Genomic DNA, 18,062 nt, shown 5'->3' with positions numbered 1-18,062 from the left:
AGCAAGGGCCACTTGAAGTTAAAAAAGTCAATGTTCATACCACTGGGGTGTAGGCTGCCCAAGCCAAATATGAGGTGCTGAATACGAGGGAGTGCAGCACAAGTTCACCAGGTTAATTACCAGGATAGCGGGACTGACATATGATTAAATAATTGATTGACTGGGCTTATATTCACTGGAATTTAGAAAGATGAGAGGCTATCTTATATAGAAACATAAATTAAGAGATTTGACAGTCTAGATGCAGGAAAAAATTTCCCGATTTTGGGGGAGTCCAGAACCAGGGTTCACAGTTTAAGAATAAGGGGTAGGCCATTTAGGACTGAGATGAGGAAAAGCTTTTTCACCCAGAGAGTTGTGATTCTGTGGATTCTCTGCAACAGAAGGTAGTGGAGGCCAATTCACTGGATGTATTAAAAAGAAAGTTGGATATATAGCTCTTAGGGCTAATGGATTCTGGATGATCAACCATGATCATTTTGAATGGCGGTGCTGGCTCGTAGGATTGAATGGCCTACTCATGCACCTATTTTCTATGTTTTTTATATTACCTTCTCCCAACTAACAATGATCTTCTTGGTTCTTGGTCCTCCAAAATATTCCAAATGGAATTTAAACTGGAGGTGGCAGCGAGTGGAATTAAGCAAAAAAGGATTCTTGGAGAAGAAGAGCCACCTTAAATTTAGTTGCGTCTGGTTGAGTAACTATGGTAGGGTGAAGACTATTCCATGCTTTAATTGTGCGGGGGAAGAGTGAGTTGTTGTACACATCTGTCTTGGTAACTGGTATCTCAAATTCTGCAATTTCCTTGATCTATATTCCCTTAGTTCTGTTTTCACACCTTACACTTCCTTATCTTTACACTACCTTTTCTATGTACTGCCCACTCCCCTGACATCAGTCTGAAGGGTCTCGACCCGAAACGTCACCCATTCCTTCTCTCCAGAGATGCTGCCTGTCCCGCTGAGTTACTCCATCATTTTGTGTATATCTTCGATTTAAACCAGCATTTTAAACCAGCGTTTCCAATAACACTATTACACTGCTGAACTCGGAGTCCCGTCGCTAGATATCCTTAGTCTCTCACATTTGTATACAGTATTTGCCTATGTACCAGTTTTTTTTTCTAATCCATCCACATTCCACACATTGTTAACCAGTACTCTTTTACTCTATTGTATGCTTATTCTGTATTTTTATTTTCTACTTCTACTATCTTGCACTATGACTGTGACCAGACGCTAAACTGCATTTTGTTGTACCTATACTTGTATCTGTGCAATGACAATAAAGTTGAATTGAATTGAATTGAATTTGCAGTTCTTTCCTACACATACTAAATTATGCCCATGCATTTTGTAAACCCAAATGTTACTATGACTTTTTCCTCGGCAGCTGTTAACTTGTATAAGTTTTATCATTGAATTTTTCCTGTTTTCATTTATACTCAGTAAAAGCATGCATCTTTTTGTACAAAATTTGGAGCTTTGGCATCTTTTACATGGATGCTACAGATGCCTTGCGAGAACCAGAATGACACTGATGGCACAGTGGCACTTGTGGGTCATGTCACTTCAGATACTATTCTGGCAAGAGTGTTAGCATGCACTAAACTTTCAGGGACAAAGCCAGAGACATAAGATACAGCAGACACTGAAATCTTGAGCAAATCCCAAGTGTTAGGGGAACTCAGCGGGTCAGGCAACATCCACAGAGTGGATGGACAAGCAACATTTCAGGTCAGAACCCTTCTTCAAAGAGTAAGGCGCATGTTAGTGAATATCTGGGTGACTGGTGTCTGCACTCCCTAGAGTATTGACAGTCTGAAATATATGGACGCAAGGCTTGTAATGCTAATGCTAGGAACGCAAGGAAGCCTCCTGATTTGCAGTCCGTTTGTTTTTACTTTTTTGTGTTGTTTTTTTCGTTTTGTCTAGCTAAGTTTTTGTTTTTTTAGGTTGTGTTTATGTGGGGGGGGGGGGGGGGGGGGGTTGAAACAGGGCTTTCTGTCTCTCCCTTCGGGAGAATGCGACTTTTTTGTCGTATCCCCCTTCTCTGCCTCCGTCTGCGCTGAGGCCTAATGGCGGAGCTGGCGACCTCGAGGCTCCGGAGGCAGCCTGTCAGGACTCGCCCTGGGCTCGCTCCCGTGAGGGCGGCCCAGCTCGGGGCTGGAACGGCGCTCCCGTGAGGGGCTGTGACACTCCCGTGAGGGCGGCCTGGCGAGGGGCTGAGACGCTCCCGTGTGGGCGGTACAGCCCGAGGGTAACGGCGCTCCCGTCGGGGCGGCCCAGCTCGAGGGTAACGGCGCTCCCGTGGGGGCGGCCCAACTCGAGGGTAACGGCGCTCCCGTCGGGGCGGCCCAGCTCGAGGGTAACGGCGCTCCCGTGGGGGCGGCCCAACTCGTGGGTAACGGCGCTCCCATCGGGGCGGCCCAGCTCGAGGGTAACGGCGCTCCCATCGGGGCGGCCCAGCTCGGGGGTAACGGCGCTCCCATCGGGGCGGCCCAGCTCGAGGATAACGGCGCTCCCGTGAGGGCGGCCCAGCTCGAGGGTAACGGCGCTCCCGTCGGGGCGGCCTGGCGCGGGGCTGAGACGCTCACGTGAGGGTGACCCGGCTCGGGGCTGGAACGGTGCTCCGGTGGCTGAGACGGCGTTCTGGCGGCGGCGGCCTGAGTCCGGGGTTCGGCTGCGGGCCAGTGGACGACGTCGTCAACAGCTGCGTCCGCTGGACTGGAGGGCGGCAGCTTTGACCACCCCGGGCCGCGGTGTTTGAACCGGCCCGTTCGCGGAGCTCGGTGAGCCGTGGGACTGATTTACCATCGCCCGGTGGGGTATCGCCTCAGCGCAGAGGGAGAAGAGGAGGGAAGAGACTGCAGCCCTAAGATTTTTGCCTCCATCACAGTGAGGAGGTGCTAGGTGGACTCACTGTGGTGGATGTTAATTTGTGTTTACTGTCTGTTCTGTTGTCTATTATTGTATTATTGTATGTATGACTGCAGGCACGAAATTTCGTTCAGACTGAAAGGTCTGAATGACAATAAAGGAAATTCAATTCAATTCAATGATTGTGTAGGAAGGAACAGCAGATGCTGAGTTTACACCGAAAAAAGGCACAAAATGCTGGAGTAACTCCATGGGACAGGCAGCATCGCTGGATAGAAGGAATGGGTGACGTTTCGGGTCTGAAATATCACTCATTCCTTCTATCCAGAGATGCTGCTCGTCCCACTGAGTTACTCCAGCATTTTGTGTCTATCTTCGGTGCCTCCATATTGACAGAGATGTGTGAATTAAGCAGCAAGTGGGGATAGCGATGCATGTCGAGTGTGAATGCAGTATTTGAAGGTACTCATGTATAGAGTAATCATTGGAAATAAGGCCACTGAACTTTAAGCAATTCTTAACTCAGGCACGGTGTTGGCTCCATGGCTATTGTGTTCCCGTTTTCTCAGCACCTGCAGTTCCTCCAAGTCTCCTGTGGATAAAATCTTCTCTTTCCCTCGCTGCCTCCTCCGCTATATTAATGCGACAAGCACAAGCCTAGCAGCTAGCTCTCTCGCGTGTCACATTCTTTTTCTGTTTTCTACGTCAGCCTCAATTGCAAAGTCCCTGCCAATACATATCCTTTAAGAGATGCCAACCACCTTTAAGTTGCTGTCTCCTCCCCTTCCTTAACCCTCGAGCTGTCTCCTCCCATCCCCCCACCCTCGGGCTCCTCCTCCTCCCCTTTTCCTTCCTTCTCCCCCCCACTCCCCATCAGTCTGAAGAAGGGTTTCGGCCCGAAACGTCGCCTATTTCCTTCACTCCATAGATGCTGCTGCACCCGCTGAGTTTCTCCAGCATTTTTGTGTACCTTCGATCTTCCAGCATCTGCAGTTCCTTCTTGAACACCTTTAAGTAATACTTGTGTAGGAAGGAACTGCAGATGCTGGTTTAAACTGAAGATAGACACAAAAAACTGGAGTAACTCAGCGGGGCAGGCAGCATCTCTGGAGAGAAGGAATGGGTGATGTTTCGGGTCAAGACTCAGAGTATTAAGCAATACTTGTTAGTTTTAACAGGAGCCAGCTGAAATGTCCAGCTAATTAATGGCATGGTCAGCACGGCCTTGACCCTCCAATCATTACAATTCACAGTTAGCATGAAGTTGGCGTGCTGAGAGCAGTAAAATGTATAGAAAAGCTACACTGGCGAATGTGGTCTCTTGACTTCTTTTTGTTGAGGGTTAAAATATTTCTATCATATTTAAACGACGTATTTCTAAAATCTTCCATTCAATCCATTAAATGTCAAATTGCCTCTTCCCCAAGGTTACAGATTAAGTCTGCAGTGCTACATTTTAACAGCAGAGAACCTTAATCCAGAAAAAAAAAACTAAAACATTTGTATTTCAGTAGATCCTTTGGTGCTTTGCTACACAAGAAATCCTCTCAAGAATTCCAGTTTTCTTTGTTGCCACTGAAGAAAGAATCATTTTGACACATAAATCCTCTTTCACAATCACTCCCCAGATAGTATTTGTGAAGAATGTATGAGCCATTGAAATATTACACTTACAACCTTGAAAATAACAAATAGGCTTTTGTGCTGTTTGGCTGGGTTTCCAAAATGTCTTGTTTTAAATTATACAGTACAGTGTATGTTCCCTACTTTTCTGAAGGATAATAGCAACAAAAGCTATCTTTACAGAAATTGTCTTTTTCAAAATGGTCCTCGAACATTTTTCTCATAGTGTTTAGTTTCTGCAATTTATTTAAAGGCTCTTGTCCCATGGTTAAAACCTCACGTCACTAATCCTGAAGATTGGGATGTTGTAACATTTATTTAATCTTTTTATGTGCACCAAGCTGATATCATTTAATAATTTTTCTTTAAAATAATTTTCCAACCAAATTGCTCAATGTGGCCGTCCATTTTTAGCTTGTTTCCTTTCCTCCCTGACTTTCACCTTGTAATTAGGCTTAAAACTCTAATTATATGGGTCTGATTTATAACTTAATGGGCTCTAACTGTTTGCAGCACTTAGCATTTTTATTTAGGCCTTTTCCTATTCTTTTGCAGATTTATCCCGGGTCATAGTGGACAGAGAATCGAGGGTTGACATGTTCAAGGGAAAACTATTTTTAGCCTTTGCCGTGGATACTACCTACATCAGTAACAGCTGGGTTCATTTTGTGAATATTCTGTGGGGCCTATGGCTTTAATTACTGTTAATCACTTTTGACAGTGAAGTTGAATGACCTGGATCTTGAGCAACTTTAAAAAAATTAATATCATGCAAAGGAAATACCCATTTTGATAACATTTCCACAGTCAATTTTTTGTTTTTTTTTGTTAATTGTTTTTGGAAAGATCTCAATTTTAGTTAATGTTTAGAAAAGCAAGTCCGAATGAATGGTTTGACTTTGAAACGTGGAACCTTTTAAATTTGCCCACGAGTTAATTTACAATTACCCTGAAGATTGTTGAGAGATGGAGGGTGCCAAAGACATTTACAGAGTCTTCTATTGCATATCTATATCAGTTATTTTAAATAAATACCATTTCTTCCTCCCAGTCAGGATGAACAGTCTTTTGCTATTAAGGGTGGAATTCTGTGAAAAGGTACAAAAAAGTAAAATGCCCACTGGCAATATGCTTGTCAGCTATAAAAATGTCTTGTCTGATGAAACTGGAGCAAGAAATAGGAGGTCTGCCTGCCTTATCTCAAGATTATGTTGAGGGAAACCCATCAACTTTCCCCAGCTCTTCCACAAATTTACATGAAGATTGCAAGATCTGCTCCATTACCATACGATTCAAACAGGCTCATGCATCTTATGGCCAATATACTGATCTTCCTATCTGCTTCCCACACAATGTAATCTGTCCTTTGACAGGAGTATTCCATTAGACCTCCACATCTGCGAGAAGCACATCACATCATCTTAGGTAGACAAAAAAGCTGGCGAAACTCAGCGGGTGAAGTTGGTGCTCCACTCCCTTTCCTGCTGGACATATACAGGAAGAGATGTATCAGCAGAGCCATCTCCATCATCAAAGACCCCTACCACCCATCGCATCACATATTCTCCATCCTGCCATCTGGGAAGAGGTACAGGAGCATTAGCTGCAAAACCAGCAGGATGCTCCTCAGCTTCTTCCCGCAGGCTATAAGACTGATAAACGGACTTTGCCCCGTGCCAAAGTATCGCGCACCAACCACCAACCTGGACACACTGCAGCAGAAACACTGTGGTGCCGCTGCCGATCGGAACGCCTGTTGATGTTTAGTAGAGAGTAGAGTGTTTAATTTGTTCATGATATATGTATTTTTATTTCTATTTATTTTTTACTGCACACTGAATGGACACTGGTTGAGCAATGTTTTTTTGTTTCCTCTGGGTATGTGAGTACTCAGGAAAATGACAATAAAGATATACTATACTACTATACTATTTATGGAGCGAAGGAATAGGCGACGTTTCGGGGGTGAGGCAGCATCTATGGAGCAAAGGAATAGGTGACGTTTTGGGTCGAGACCCGAAACGGCACCTATTCCTTCGCTCCATAGATGCTGCCTCACCTGCTGAGTTTCGCCAGCTTTTTTGTCTGCCTTCGATTTTTCCAGCATTTGCAGTTCTTTCTTAAACATTTTGTCTACTCCAGAGCATCTTGAATCTTTTAGTCTTCAGCTCAAACAGTGAGAGCCAGGACAATGAATGCACCGAGATATCACAGAGGAATTTCACACGTCAACAGCCAAATCATTTAAATCCTTTTACTCAATCAAATGATTGGGAAATGTTGCATCTACAAGTGATCAACAGACTACGGGGGTACACAATATAATCATACAAAAAATTACTTAGAATTTTAACCTTGAGGAGATTTTGCAGTGGAGCGGACAAAATGTGTAGGAAGGAACTGCAGATGCTGGTTTAAACTGAAGATGGACACAAAAAGCTGGAGTAACTCAGCGGGACAGGCAGCATCTCTGGAGAGGAGGGATTGGTGATGTTTCGGGTCAAGACCCTTCTTCAGACTAGTTAGGGAAAAGGGAAACAAGAGATATAGACAATGGTGTAGTGAGATCATTCAATACATGGAATCTATTCATGAATATGAATATTCCTCCTGTACGCAGAGTATGCCTTGTTGAAAAACTCAACACAGAACAGGGGTGAGGGGCGATTTGACAAAGGTGTATATAATTATAAGGGGAAAAGATAGGGTGAATCCATTTCCCATCATGGTGCAAGGTCCCCCTTCGTCACTGACACTAGGAAGTTTATAATCCATTTGTTGGGGCTGGTTGGGCAGGCTAGGACCTGAAGCACAGAAGGCCAAGGGGTGATCTCAGTGAGGTGGTGATCCCATGAGGGGAATAGATAAAAGTGAGTGTACAGAGTTGTTTCCCCAGGATAGGGGAATCAAGAGGGCATATGTTTAAGGTGAAGGGGGAAAGATTTATAGGAACCCGAGGGACAACGTTGTCATGCAGAATATGGTGGGGTATATGGAATGTGCTGTTAGAGGAAGCGGCAGGTGCATTAGATTTGGACAGGTACAGGGATAGGAAAAGCTTAGAGGGGTATGGGCAAAACAGGGGCAAATATAACTAGCTCAGACCGGCATCTAGGTTGGCATGGACAAGTTGGGCCGAAGGGTCTGTTTCTGTGCTGTACAACTCTGACTAATAACAAAGCACTACGATTCAGTAACAAAAAATATTTGCTTTATACCATTGCTCTAAATTTAATAAGGCAGCTCTAAAATCTAAGCAGTTAGAAATTTCATTCCATTCACAGGTTTTTAGAGATGAATAACCATCCTTTATGACAGTTTTTACAAATACTGGCTGTGACACACCAAATACAACCTTGAGGAATGATGTTTCAAACATGCCCTGATGCACCATTCATAATTAAACTTACAGGAGATATTATGAAGTTTACAGAAAGAATAAATGGCACTATCTTTTGCAATAATAGCAAACATTAATTTTGATTATATTCTGATTCTTTGCTTCTAATACTAAAGCAACAAATGAAAAATCAAATAAATGGAAAGAAGGAATACAAGATGGCTTGCATTGTCAAAATGGATTTCCACACCAAAAGCATCAATTCTTGCTGCACGGTGTAAGTGCTTGAAGTTAATAATTTTCCCCAAGAGCATCTGGCTCATAAAAATGTTATGAGTGAAGTTTACAAGAAGAATTGGAATTCAGCCACAGTGCATTTTAGTGCAGTTATTGTGGGTCAAAGAACAAACTGTGATAGAGTGAACAGTGTTCGATGTCAACTCAAAAATGTTAAATACCCTTGTATTCAAAAATGGCCAGATGAAAGCCCAGCTTTATATTCAGCCATTTCATTTTTATTAGAAAAGTAAATGATAAAGTACCTATGGGTTTTTTTGCAGGGCCTCATCAATCAGGCACGGTTTTTTCAAGGATGGTCAGCCCGTGTTTGTAAAGAGAGGGCTGTGCCACGAGTAAATTGACTGAATATTCAAAGGTTACAAGGCGGGTCGACACAAAATGCTGGAGTAACTCAGCAGGTGAGGCAGCATCTATGGAGAGAAGGAATGGGCAACCCTTCTTCAGACTGATGTCAGGGGAGGGGGTGGGACAGAGATAGAATGTAGGAGGAGACATTAAGACTAGTGGGAGAACTGGAAAGGGGAAGGAGAGAGAAAGCAAGGGCTATCTGAAGTTACAAGGAGGGTCAATGAGGATAGCATATTAGACAATGCCTACAAGCAGTTTAGCAAGTTTGACAAAGTCCCATTGATCAGAACAGTAAAGGCTCATTGGGACCAAAAGAAACAGCTAGTTGGATTACAAAATTGGCAGTGGAAGAAAACAAAGCGACAACACAGGTAGAATGGTGAAGGCGAGGGGTTGAGTACAGAAGTTAGGACGTCATGCTACGCTGTGCAAGAGATTGTTGGGACCACCACTAGAGCATTACCGGCAGTTCTGGTCATCCTGCTGTAGGAAGGATGTCATTAAACTGGAAAGAGTACAGAAAAGGTTCACCAGGGGGTTACCTGGACTCAACGGCTTGAATTATAAGCAGAGGCTGGGTAAACTGGGACTTTTAATTCAATTCAACTTTAATGTCATTGCATAAATACTGAGTATGGGTACAACGAAATGCAGTTTTGCGTCAGTCCGTAGTAGTGCAATATAGAAATTAAAAAAAAAAAAAAAGAGGATACAGAATAATAAAAAATACAGAATAATTAAACAATGGGGACGGAGGGACCGGAGGAATCTATCGGCGGGACTCCGAGTTCAGCAATGCGACGGTATGATTGTAGAAGCTTTATTTATTCCCAGGTGTGTACGATACTGAGGGGTGATCTGATAGAGGTATACAATTCATGAGAAACATTGATAAAGTGAATGATCATGGTCTTTTTCTCCAGGGTCGTGGAGTCCCGAACTAGAGGGCATAGGTTTAAGGCGAGGGCAGAATGATTGAAATGAGACCCAAGGGGCAAGTTCTTCATAGAAGGTGTAATGTAAATGGAACATAGACACAGAAAACTGGAGTAACTCAGCGGGACCAGCGGCATCTCTGGAGAGGAGGAATGGGCGACCTTTTGGGTCGATACCCTTCTTCAGACTGCTTAGGGATAAGGGAAACGAGAGATATAGACGATGATGTAGAGAGATAAAGAACAATGAATGAAAGATATGCAAAAAATTAATGATGATAAAGGAAACACGCCGTTGTTAGTTTGCAGGGTGAAAACGAGAAGCTAGTGTGACTTGGGTGGGGGAGGGATGGAGAGAGGGAATGCCGGGGCTACCTGAAGTTAGAGAAATCAATATTCATACCACTGGGCTGTAAGCTGCCCAAGCGAAATATGAGATGCTGTTCCTCCAATTTCCGTTTAGCCTCACTATGACAATGGAGGAGGCCTAGGGCAGAATGGTCTGTGTGGGAATGGGAAGGAGAATTAAAGTGTTTAGCAACCGGGAGATCAGGCGGACTGAGCGAAGGTGTTCAGCGAAACGATTTCGAATGTAGAGACACTAATGCCCCTGTCCCACTTAGGAAACCTGAACGGAAACCTCTGGAGACTTTGCGCCCCACCCAAGGTTTCCGTGCGGTTCCTGGAGGTTGCAGGTGGTTGCCGGAGGTTGCAGGTAGTGGAAGCAGGTAGGGAAACTAACAAAAACCTCCGGGAACCTCCGGGAACCTTGGGTGGGACACAAAGTCTCCAGAGGTTTCCGTTCAGGTTTCCTAAGTGGGACAGGGGCATAAGACTCTACAACTGCACGTGTGATTTAATGCTCTCCCCCAAACCATTAGTATACCATTCTCATACACCAAGCAGCCACCTTCACAAGCAAGAGGTGGACAAACTAACAGCTCCCAATCTTTCCCAACAGCAGGGGAACCCAGGAAAGTTGTAACTGTTTGATTTTTGGGATGAGGATAGATATGATTAATTGAATCACAAAATCTGAAAGCTCCCTCGGTAGGTGTAGAGTTTGACTTTGTATTTAACTGATGTTGAATCGTGTCAATTCCAATCCAATCTAATTGCTGGAAATGCTTCAGCAATCTCAAATGGTGTGGGATAATGGCTTGCTGTAGTCCTGAATGAAAGCTCTCCATAAAAACCTAGCAATCTCTGAGGCAAGTACATCCTCTTCTAATGCCTGCGGCTGTCAGTTCTCAAAACGTTACCAATTCCTTTTGAATTGAATTGAATTGAATACCTTTATTGTCATTCAGACCTTTCTCCAGAGGTGCTGCCTGTCCTGCTGAGTTACTCCAGCATTTTGTGTTCACCTTATCTTAAAACTTGCTCAGTTATGGCCTCAGCATTGAAACAATATCTGTGTGAAACAAGATGCCTAATTAAAATCTCTTCTGTGTGTGTGATACATATCCCTTCATTCCCTGCATATCCATGCACCTATCTAAAAGCTTTTCAAATGTCATTATCTTATCTGCTTCCACCACCATCCCTGACAGTGCGTTCCAGGAACCTACCACTTCCACTACATCCCACCTTGTCTCTTTTAATAGTTTAGGATATTTTTTTTTAGCGGTTCTAGTTTTATCCACAGTTAAATCCCCCAAATGCATCTCAATGTCCAGTACATCACGCTCTTCCTCTAATTTCTACTCTTTTATTTGACAACGGATGTGATGTATTCATTTTTGAACCAGATTCACACTGGCATCCTGTAGGGACTGGGTCTAAAAGTCAAGCAATTCTTTCTAACAGAAACATTTGCAGTATATATAACACTAAAAGGATGCCACCAATGTTGATGGCAAATGTAAAGAGAATACAGAAATTTGATTACAATTAAGGAGTTAAAGAAGATGTGCTGAAAAGACTGGGAACACACACCAGAGCAGATAATTCTGGATGAGATGGAATTCTTTGCTGAGGGAAATGAAGTACTATAATTAAATATCAGAATCTATGATTTGATTTTCCCGCAACAATCTTCCACCCTTTTCTGGTTATGAGAGCAGGTCTGAGGTGATGCAAACTTTCACCTCTGTTCAAACCAATGGAGGGGAATAAACCAATGAACTGTCATGAGCAACCACAGGAGCACTTCAAACTTAGGTACTAAAAAGGCATTTTGCAAATATTGTTTGAATGTGGGGTTTTTTCGGTTTGGGAAGAAGCGAGAGAAAAATAAACAAGCTTTTAAGTAAGAGGCAAATGTAAGAGATGTGAAATAAATTAGCTACAGAAAACCTGGCTGAATTATTAATGGATAAATCTATTGAAGACCAGTGAGAAGATTTCAGTATGAGTTCAGCGTGCCTTTTAAATAAAATGATTAAACTCGAATCTGCTGTAATCGTAATTTTCCAAGGCACTCTTGGATTAGATTGGAATATCATTCCTTTATTAAAAAGAGTCAAGAGAGTTTAATTGTCATACATGCCGGCTATGGAACAATGAAATTCTGGCATGCTGAAGCTTAACAGGCCCATTAACACAAATAACACATAAATATGTAATAAATACATTAATAAGAAACAAAGAACCCATGTAACTGTAAACCTATTAGTTTAAGATTAATTGCAGGAATTTTACAGGAATCTATCCTCAAAGCCAGAATGACTGCACACTTGAAAAGGATTTTGTGAAGGGTAAATCATGTCTGACTAATCTAGTTGAATCATTTGACAAGGTTAGTAACATTGTGGACAGGCAAGGGCTTAGGCATATTGCCTGTGTGGACGAATGCTGCAGCTCGGCTCAGGAGATTATCAAAGAAAAAGAGTATGTGGGATTGGAGATAACCCTGTGTTTGGCAACTGGATGGGAGATCAGAAGCAGAAAGTACGGGTAAGGGATTACTCCTTCGTGATTCACCTGCACGCATTCATACTTGTACCGCTAAATCACATCCCTGGTAAAAATGTGTTTTTACTGGCCAATGGTATCATTTATGTAAAGCAGAGCAAGTCCTTATAATTAAATGATCAAGTTAATGCAGCTTCCAGCAAGTTACAGGCTTCATCAGACATTCTCACCTAAGCCATGGCGCTGCATATAGCATGGTGGCTTTGATAACACTGTAGGAAAAAAAGTATAAAATGGGAAAGCCCAGTCCACCTCCTCCTCTTCGCATCAAAAACTCAAGGTCTTTGTTCAAGAGATGTAGTTAAGTTGGAATGGCTGCAAAAGAGGTTCACCAGGATGTTAGGTACACAAAAATGCTGGAGAAACTCAGCGGGTGCAGCAGCATCTATGAAGCGAAGGAAATAGGCGACGTTTCGGGCCGAAACCCTTCTTCAGACTGATGAAGACCCGAAACGTCGGCCCGAAACGTCGCCTATTTCCTTCGCTCCATAGATGCTGCTGCACCCGCTTAGTTTCTCCAGCATTTTTGTGTACCTTCGATCTTCCAGCATCTGTAGTTCCTTCTTGATCACCAGGATGTTACCTGGGCTTTGGGGCTTGACATTACCACGTAAGAAACATGCCATTTACAAGTCTTACTTTTATTTCACTTTAGATTTACCGGAAGGTAAATAAAACCAGGGTAAACAGGATACTCATTAAACTGAAAGTGACTAACTCCCATTGTCCCTTGCTGCCTTCCCTTTTAACTTCTGATCTTTCCAGACCTGTACATCCAATGACTAGTGGCAAAAACATTAAAGTCACATCACCATTTTAATGAGTTGGAACTAACATTCAAGATTACCATTGCTATACACCGATAACGCCTGGAACTTGCAATGTAGGAAAAAATGGGAGCTGCTTTTAACGAGACAAATGATACTTATTATTATCATGTTTAAGAAAGAACTGCAGATGCTGGAAAAATCGAAGGTAGACAAAAATGCTGGAGAAACTCAGCGGGTGAGGCAGCATCATTGGAACGAAGGAATAGGTGATGTTTCAGGTCGAGATCCTTCTGAAGAAGGGTCTCGACCCGAAACGTCACCTATTTCTTCGCTCCACAGATCTGCCTCACCTGCTGAGTTTCTCCAGCATTTCTATCTTATTATTATCATCATCATCATCATCATCATCATCATCATCATCATCATCAATGAGACACCTAACTGGAGAAGACTTCACAATGGCAGCTTGAATACGGAACACAATCTCTGCCGACCACAATATAAACCCACCTACTGGAGCTAGCCAAGAACAAAAGCTTAGGAAAGCCAAGTATACATATGGAGACAGCTGGAGTTTAACCAAATAATTATAAATCGTTTGCAAAAATACAATACTGACCCAGGAACAAGCATCCTACAAGTTACTGCACAATTTGCTGTGTTACTTGATGTGGTGAGGAAGGAACACCTGTGCATCAATAATGCACCAAATATCCTTGACCTGACTGGCTCACAAATAAGATAAGAAAGTATATCATGAAATGTTCATTGCCAGGTGTGTCGTTCTGAAGCTAACCTCTCTTCAGGAGTTCAGACCTATTCCCCATAAAAAGACACTCATGGGTGATTATGACTACCAGGTAGGTATGGTTTTGACCACTTTCTGAAGGGACATTAGAAGAATGCAACAAGTAAAACTATTTACATTTTGGACAGCATAAAGGCGTAGAGTAAAGCTGCTGCCCTACAGTGTCAGAGACCCAGGTTCGATCCTGTCTACGGGTGCTATCTTTATGGAGTTTGTACGTTCGCCCTATGATTTTCTCTGGGTACTCCAGTTTCATCCCACACTTCAAAGATGTGTAGGTTTGTAGGTTGATTGGCTTTGGTAAAATTGTAAATTGTTCCTAGTGTATAGGATAGTGTTAGTGTATGGGGCGATCGATGGTCAGCGTGGACTCGGTGGGCCGAAGGGCCTGTTTCCACGCTGTATCTCTAAAGTCTAAAGTAAAGTCTAGAGTCTATAGTTCATATTTTATTTGACACTCGTAGTAGAATTTATTCAGGGGTAAAGCTGGCAATTCCAGAATTTATTGTACATCCCAAACTTCTCAGTTCAAGGGCAATTGACATCAACCTTATTGACGGACTTGGGAGTCACACATTCGCATCTCAGGGTGAGGAGGCAGGTTTCCTTGAAACACTTTAATGATCCAAGTGGCAATTTATCACTATTTGCTAGCTCAATGGTGCTGTTATGAGTTTTCTTTACATTCAAGATCATGGTTGTTAAAGTGGAATTGACACCAGTGTCTCAGGATTAAAGGTTCTAAACTCCGGCTGTGACTCCAGCAACTTAACCACCAGCCAACCATACGATGTTTGAATATCTGAAAATACTTCTATGCTTTTCAAAAAGAATCTTTCAAAAATAATTTTAAATTATGAGAAGATTGGCCTGCAAATTCTTTGGCATTGTTATGTAAATTAATTTAATTTTAACCTCATTGGAGAAAAACATTTGGGTCCCACCATGTACAAATTGGCCACTTCTGTAATATTTTCCTGGCCCAACATACAAACACAATGATCAAATGTAGAGTTCAAGGAAATTGTACAATGGCATCATCGGTTATGTAATGCACAGCTTATCGCCTCTGATGCGATGCGTTTTGTTCATCTGAAGCTCATGAGCACCCCCAGGCCATTCACAATAAAAGGGGCAATTGGCCACAGAGTGCTTTAGCTTCAGTTACAGTGGACTATCTTCACCTGATCTGCCGACAGTGGCTCCATCTTTCCAGAAATAAGTTATTTTGTAACCTATTTGGTGTTCAATCTTTGGCATAGTGAGGTGCAAAGGAACTTGGCAGTGCTGGTGCAGGACTCCCAAAATGTTAATTTGCAAGTCGAATCGGTAGAGGGAACGCAAATTTAATGCTAGCATTTATATCAAGAGGACTAGAATACAAAAACAGAGACGTAATGTTGAGGTGCTGGTCAGGCCGCATTTGGAGTACTGAGCGGAAATTTGGGCTCCATATCTGAGGAAGGGTGTGCTGGCTCTGGAGCGGGTCCAGAGGAGATTTACAAGAATGATTCCATAAATGAGTGTGTTAGTATATGATGAGTGTTTGACAGCTCTGGGCCTCTACCCGCTCTTGTTTAGACGACTGAGAGGGGACCTCATTGAAACTTACTGGATAATGAAAAGCATAGATAGAGTGGATGTGAAAATGATGTTTGCACTGGTGGGAGAGCCTAGGACCAGAAGTCCCAGCCTCAAAAATAAAGGGTGCTCTTTTAGAAAGGAGTTGAGGATTAACTTCTTTAGTCAGAGTGTAGTTAATCTGTGGAACTCATTGCGACAGAGGGCTGTGGAGGACAAGTCAGTGGATATTATTAAGACAGAGATAGACACATTTTTGATTAGAACGGGTGTCAAGGGTTATGGGGAGAAGGCAGGAAAATGGGGTTAGGAGGTAGAGATCAGCCATGATTGAATGGTGGGGTAGACTCGATGGGCAGAATGGCCTAATTCTAGTCCTATAACTTGTGAACTGGTGAATCGAATCCTATGTGTTTTCTTATTGCTGGATTTTCTCCTCTTTGATCATGTGTCTGAATGCTTCCACAGACACCTCCACACCAACACTGCCACAATGATCACTTTGCTGCATGTTTGCCATCTAATCCTCCACAACATCTTTCTGATGCCACCCCATCTGTCTGAAGGGGCCGACTGATTATAAACTGCCTTCTAAATCCCCTAACGTTACAACATCACTTCATTGTGTGTAAAGCACTTGAGATACTCGATGTGTAAATGCAAATTCATTCTTCCCTAATTATCTAGTCAATTATCGTGGAAACATTTTTGGATGCATAACTGATAGGCAGGATACTGGAAAAGTATCCCCATTCTCTTTTTAAAAGAATACTCCCGATGAGTTTATCCACTTAAGAGGAAAGATGGATTCAGTTTAATATTTCTTTCTTAACATCATCCAAAATGAAGTTTTCACACTAACTGACCGGCCACAAAGTCAGCCACATTAATCCCAGCTTGCATGACTTTCATTTTCGACAGGAGACTTACCATCTTCCTGGTTGTGTGGGTTCTGAGGGCTGTGCATTTTTTCTTCTTGACTGGGGCTTATATCGGAATTCACAAACTGGTCAGTTGAAATCCATGTGGTGTTGCTCATATCAAAATCATCACTGCTCACTGAACTTCCATCCTACAAGAGAAAATTTATTCATAATTACCAACATCTGTTGATTAAGTCCAGCTACATTTCACTGAATACTGTCAGTATGTAATGACATTGCCAAATGTGCACAATAAATGCAAATGTATACGCTTCTAACATAAGGTGGAAAATAATTACTGGGAATATGAATTCACATTGCTCTTCGGCAATTCCACAGTAGTACGTAGAACAAAGCCACAACTAGACCTGCCACAAAATGCTCGCCAAAAGAGCAGAAAGCCCCTGAAACACTCAGATGGACGAGAGGTGAAAGACTGAAATATTTCAGAAAGTGCAAAGAGATTTTGGGGTAGAGCATCTTTATGAACCAAAGCTTCTTTAAACTAGACAGGGTACTTCATTCCATGATCTGGAGGAGTGTCAGTAGGAATCTCCCAGATTGATTTTAGGTAAAATATTATTCAAAAGTTAAACACACTGTACAAATCCAAGCATCCCTTACTTCAGTTAACTGAAGCAAAAATGCACTTCAAATTGGACAAATTATAGTATTTTAATCCAGGCATATAAATTTAATATTATGTGTCAGAATAAATAGAACAATGAATGACTGCATTTATTAATCATGTGCATTTATAAGAGGGACATCTCTGTCTGTACAGCTTCATCTTTCTCTTAATTTAGTTTAGTTTGGAGATACAGTGCAGAAACAGGCCCTTTGACACATTGAGTCCAGGCCAACCAGCAATCCCCGCATACTAGCACTATCCTACAAACCAGGATCCATTTACAAGCTTTACCAAATCCAATTAACCTACAGACATGCATGTCTTGGGTGTGTGGGAGGAAACTGGAGAACCTGAGGAACACCCACACGGTCACATGGAGAACGTACAAACTCGGTGCAGACATCACCCATAATCAGGATGGAGCCTGGGTTATCTGGCGCTGTAAGGCAGCAACTCTACAGCTGCTTCCGTGTTACCCCATCCGAACATGGTTTTCATCCCAACATTTAGGAAAATAAATTGGCTTGGTCCTGTTATATCTAAAGATTGAAAGATATTTTTATGTGTGTTATCATCTCTTTTAAGTATATTCCCCCAATGCATGGTGAACAACAAAATATATCATTATCACATTTCTTCAATATTTTATAGCCTGGTAAATTTCAGAGGAAAAAAATTAAATTTCTTTTCCAAGAAACAAATCTATAAAGACTAAAAACATAGAAATAATGAAATTATTGCAGCTCCACTCTTTCAGCAAATCTTGAAAGCGGGTGACAAGCTGCAACACTAATGGTTCAAATGGTTTGCTGTTACCTCTCATTCTTCTTTGCTGTGTAAGTAATGACACAGATTAGTGGCCTAAGTGCAACCTTCTCTCAGAGCAGCCTAGAAAGGCTTAAAGAATTTTCATATAAATTATTCACCCTTTTAATTCGTATTGTAGTTATCACTAGGTTGCTATGGTAATTAAATAGCATATACACCACAGAAAGAGTTTTGGGC

General features: G+C 42.3%; 1 protein-coding gene across 4 annotated transcripts in view; it reads right to left on the bottom strand.

Moving 5' to 3' along the window:
- The window catches only part of LOC116986140 (nucleolar protein 4-like), a 161,642-nt gene that overhangs the window by 86,091 nt on the left and 57,489 nt on the right, over window positions 1–18,062 (bottom strand). For all 4 annotated transcript variants that reach the window (XM_033041319.1, XM_033041320.1, XM_033041321.1 and 1 more), the window contains one exon: window positions 16,434–16,575. In XM_033041319.1, coding sequence (XP_032897210.1) covers window positions 16,434–16,575 — 142 coding nt within the window. The remainder of the gene's footprint in view (window positions 1–16,433; window positions 16,576–18,062) is intronic.

The sequence above is a fragment of the Amblyraja radiata genome, chromosome 23 (genome assembly GCF_010909765.2).
Source record: "Amblyraja radiata isolate CabotCenter1 chromosome 23, sAmbRad1.1.pri, whole genome shotgun sequence".
NCBI lineage: Eukaryota > Metazoa > Chordata > Chondrichthyes > Rajiformes > Rajidae > Amblyraja > Amblyraja radiata.
Note: the sequence above shows the minus strand (reverse complement) of the source record. Positions and strands in the feature narration are given on the sequence as shown.